The sequence below is a fragment of the Asterias rubens genome, chromosome 7, assembly GCF_902459465.1.
Source record: "Asterias rubens chromosome 7, eAstRub1.3, whole genome shotgun sequence".
Lineage (NCBI taxonomy): Eukaryota > Metazoa > Echinodermata > Asteroidea > Forcipulatida > Asteriidae > Asterias > Asterias rubens.
Genome location: NC_047068.1, coordinates 9,276,684 through 9,280,992, shown reverse-complemented (window position 1 = coordinate 9,280,992; position 4,309 = coordinate 9,276,684). Strand labels below are relative to the sequence as shown.

The 4,309-nt window shown below is 39.0% G+C and overlaps 1 protein-coding gene across 1 annotated transcript; it reads left to right on the top strand.

Annotated features, from left to right (window-relative positions):
• Positions 1–640: 640 nt before the first annotated feature.
• On the top strand, positions 641–3,052 carry LOC117292806 (beta-2 adrenergic receptor-like). Its single transcript, XM_033774970.1, has one exon. The coding sequence runs from the start codon at positions 690–692 to the stop codon at positions 1,824–1,826; it is 1,137 nt and encodes a 378-aa protein (XP_033630861.1). The 5' UTR covers positions 641–689; the 3' UTR covers positions 1,827–3,052.
• Positions 3,053–4,309: the final 1,257 nt, after the last annotated feature.

Below are 4,309 nucleotides of genomic sequence, written 5' to 3'. Positions count from 1 at the left end.
TATGAATCGAACAGATCATTTTGTGCGCTGTTTCGACACCCGTTGCGCCACTGTGAGCTTTAAATATTGCGCACTTGGTGGCCCTAAGAGGGCCTTCAACAACAAATCGACGGCAAAAGTCGCATTTCACAGCTTGTAAAATTTGGTAAAAACTTGGTATTGAACCCAAATGAATCTCACTGAGGGCGCTATAACATTATCTCTCTCAGAGCCGTATATTCTCCCAGATGACAAACTTTGACGAGTCATACTCCCTACAAAATATAGAGAATTGTATTTGCTCTCTCTTGCCGAAACCAAACCAAAAAAGAGCGCGGTCCAAAGGTCGCGTTTACATTCCAAACTTTGTTATGTTTTGAAAAAAACAAAAATTGCGAATAGAAAGATTACCAATTCATTGAATTTAATTTGCAATTAAACACCTTGATACTAAACTAACTCCCTATGGTGTGTAACTACGAACAGCCTGCTGCTTTGGCACAGGAAGAGAGTGTAGTTTTATGTCAAAGAAACGAGTCATGGTCAACCGGACTTGCACTAAATAGTTCTTTTGTATATTAATGCTATTGTAATTTTGGAGGTCAGTATTTTTGGTATATGAAGCTATAGTAGGCGTTGGTCGGTTGGTTGTACCATATGTCATGGTACTATTGGCTGTGAAGCCGTGTTGACACCTGATAACGTTAACTATGGAGAGTTTTACTGCTGCTTTCAATTCTTCTACATGCCCGAACGACATCGTTTGTATTTTAGAAACTACTTTCGTTATTGTGGTAGCTTTTCTGACTTTGATATCAAATATTATGAATATAGTTGTTCTGTTGACGACACCGGCCCTTCGAAACAGCCACGGCTACTTCTTGCTGTCTCTCAGCGTGGCTGATTTAGGTATTGGTGCCGTTGCTGCTCTGTCTATCTACCCGTCCGCTACTCTCCAAAACAGTCCGGACTCCTGGCCGTACGGAGACACCGTTTGTTTGATCTCGACATACGCAATGCAGATTTGTCTCACAAACTCTGGACTCACATTGACTTTTATGAGTATTGAGCGGTACATAGCAGTCGCCCACCCACTCAAATACTCAAGACTAGTAACGAAAAGAAAAACACTCCTGGTTATCGCTATAGGATGGATAATCACAGTGTTGGTCTTCGGTGTCGGTGTTCGGAACCACATCTATTTCGGGTTTGTATACACATGCGTTCCACTACTGAAGGATGGATTTGTTGTTGTTTATATAGTTTTCTTTGTTGGAACCCTGCCTGGTCTTATAGTTATTGTCATAACCTCAGTGATTGTCAGAAAGAAATTGGAGAAGAACGCCAAACAGTTTGCGAACCCTTCACAATCCTCCTCGAGTCAAGACACCCATTCATCTCCTGGAACATCACCCAGGACCATCAAACTGTTCCGAATGGTAAGGATTATGGCAGTCGCTGTAGTAGTTTGCTGGTTTCCATTTTTCGGCTTACTTCTTATAAACATCTCCTTCGGTTTATATGTGCCCCAAGTAATCTACTTTCTAACATTCTGGATGCTGGTTTCCAACGGTTATGTCAACTCTTTCATCTATTTCGCCATGAACAAAACATTTCACAGCCGCGTTGAAGAGGTTTGGAAGCAACTTACTCCTTCGTGCTGTCGTCGATTGAACGAGTTGGAAAAAAACTTAGACTGTACTTCCTGTATCTGCAGCAAAGGCATACAAGTGGAACTGAATACATCTGGGAACAATACTAATAAGACACGAGACAACTATGTAAACTCTGTCGAACTTGTGAAAATAAAAGTACAGGGTGTCGACAACGAGGGATTTGGAAAGTGAACTTTGTGTCAACCGGACAACAACGGTTACTATAATGACACCAGGTGAAAATCAAACTTGTAAAAAACTCTAAAGACCGCACCCGTGGGTTGTCTTATTATAAGAGAAGACTATCTGTGTTTTGATGTTTTGATTGGTCCGAGGTGACTTTTGGCAACTGCACCTTTCGTTCGTCTGCATATGAAAGTAGGTGAAAGGTGAAGGTGGACGGGGATTGATCTGGGATTGAGGCTACTCTCTGGCGTAATTCACGAGCCTTGAAGTGCGACGTCAGGCTACTGTAATGAGGTTTGGTGTAAATCGAACGTATACAAAACTCCAACACCGCAACCGTGTCCTAGAAAATACTATCATCAATTGAACTCTTTGAAACTCAAAGCAGATACTTTTGTAAAAAAATAGCAGCATCTATATTAAGCTGATAATTTCATATTAATTTGAATAATTCAAGAAAAATCCTGTTTTGGTTTTATGTCATTGCTGTAATTTAAGAATAATTATATTCAAGGTTATTTCACGATCTTTTCGTGACACACGAAAAGTTGGGACGTAGGGTACACAACTAAAAGTAGTTCCTGTCGGCCTTCCCAACAAGCACCAACTCGATTCCATTAATGGGAAGAAGGCGCATAGCACGTCAGGTGCTCACACGAACTTGTATACTGCGCACATTTTGCAGGCAGCCTACTACACAAATTGAGCATTTTTAATGAAAAGGAAAACAACATTCTCAAAAGATTACAAGATTCGCACAGAGGAAAGCAAATGATGATATAAAATTATAACTACATCTAATTCAGTCTAACGTGAGAGGGGACAAATTTCCTCTTCGGACAGAAAACTCTAGCCGTGGGACAGCATCCCCTATGAATATTCTAACCCCCAGACCTAATTGCGGGGGACAGAATTCCCTGTGACACGGGCCACGTATTTGGCTCGCATGTTCTGCTGGATTCAAATCAGTGGTTTACTGCGTTTTAATCAAAGATTATAGAGCGCCGCGTCTTGTGCCTTGCGGCGCTTGATAACATTTGGTTTTAATGCATTTATTCTAATATCATCAATACATAAATGTATCATGACAAGTTTTAACATTCCCATGTTTCACGTAAGATGTTAGTGTTACACATGAACAGAATGAGTTGCTCAATATTCAACCGATTGTCAATAGCCATGCGGTTGGAATAAAGCTATACATGGAAAACACTTTCGCAATATCACATTTTAAACATTTAAAAAAATACTGTTTATCTCAGACTCAAATAATAAAATAATGCATTTGCAATAACTTTTGATCTCACATTTTATGTTTAAAGATCAACATTATAGATAATTTAACTGAATCAATAAAATTATGCTCATAGATTATGTTAACATTTCTGTAACAACTGATTGAATTTGTTTTATTCACACTAAAAGGCACTGACCACTATTGGTATTATTCAAAACAATTGTTAGCATAAAACCTTACTTGGTAACGAGTAATGGCGAGCTGTTCCCTCAGAATTATTAACGTAGGTTTTGAGAAGAGGTACATTTTCACAAAATACTTCATGCCTGAATAATTAGGCCTCTGAAAGCACAAACTTTGATGACCAATTGAGTCCAGCTATTCACTGATTCATTATTTTACGCATAATGTTGGGAGACTGGTCTTTGCCAATTAACGAAGATGTCCAGTGCCTTTAAACTTTGACCGACCTAAAAACGTCTATAGTCTGCGGTGAAAGACACATGGACACTATTGGTAATTGTCAAAGACCCGTCTTGTTCTCACTATGTGTATTTCATCATATGCACACAATAACAAACCTGTGAAAATTTGAGATCAGTTGGTCGTCGAAGTTCGAGATAATAATAAAACACCCTTGTCACACGACGTTGTGTGCTTTCAGGTGCTAGATTTTGAGACCTCAAAATCTAATTCTGAGGTCTCGAAAGCAATTCGTGGAAAATTACTTTGTTTTCTCAAAAAATACGTTACTTCAGAGGGAGCCGTTTCTCATAATGTTTTATACTATCAACAGTTCTCCACCACTCGTTACCAAGTAAAGTTTGATGTTAATATTTATTTGTAGTAATTACCATTAGTAATTACCAATAGTAATTACCAATACTGCCTTTAAATAGATTTTTAAAACCTTGGCAAGAGTGCCACTTCACTGTGCGTAAAATTGCTCCCTTATTGTCGAATGCAACCTATTTATTTTGTAATTACCTGAATTAATCTCCCCTCGTTAAAATGTTGGCTGCCACGGTGCTTGACATTGACTAGGGATTAACCGTCAATACAAAATGTACTAATTTACAGAAGATCAATGCGCCCTCATTGTTCTTTGGGTCGATGCACCTTTCAAATTCGTGGTATTTCCTTTTTCGAGTTTTCAAGTCAAATTCGACCTTTGGACCGCGGTCTTTTCTGATTTGATGTGGGCAGGAGAGAGCACATTATAACAATTATCTCTGAATTTTGGAAGGACCTT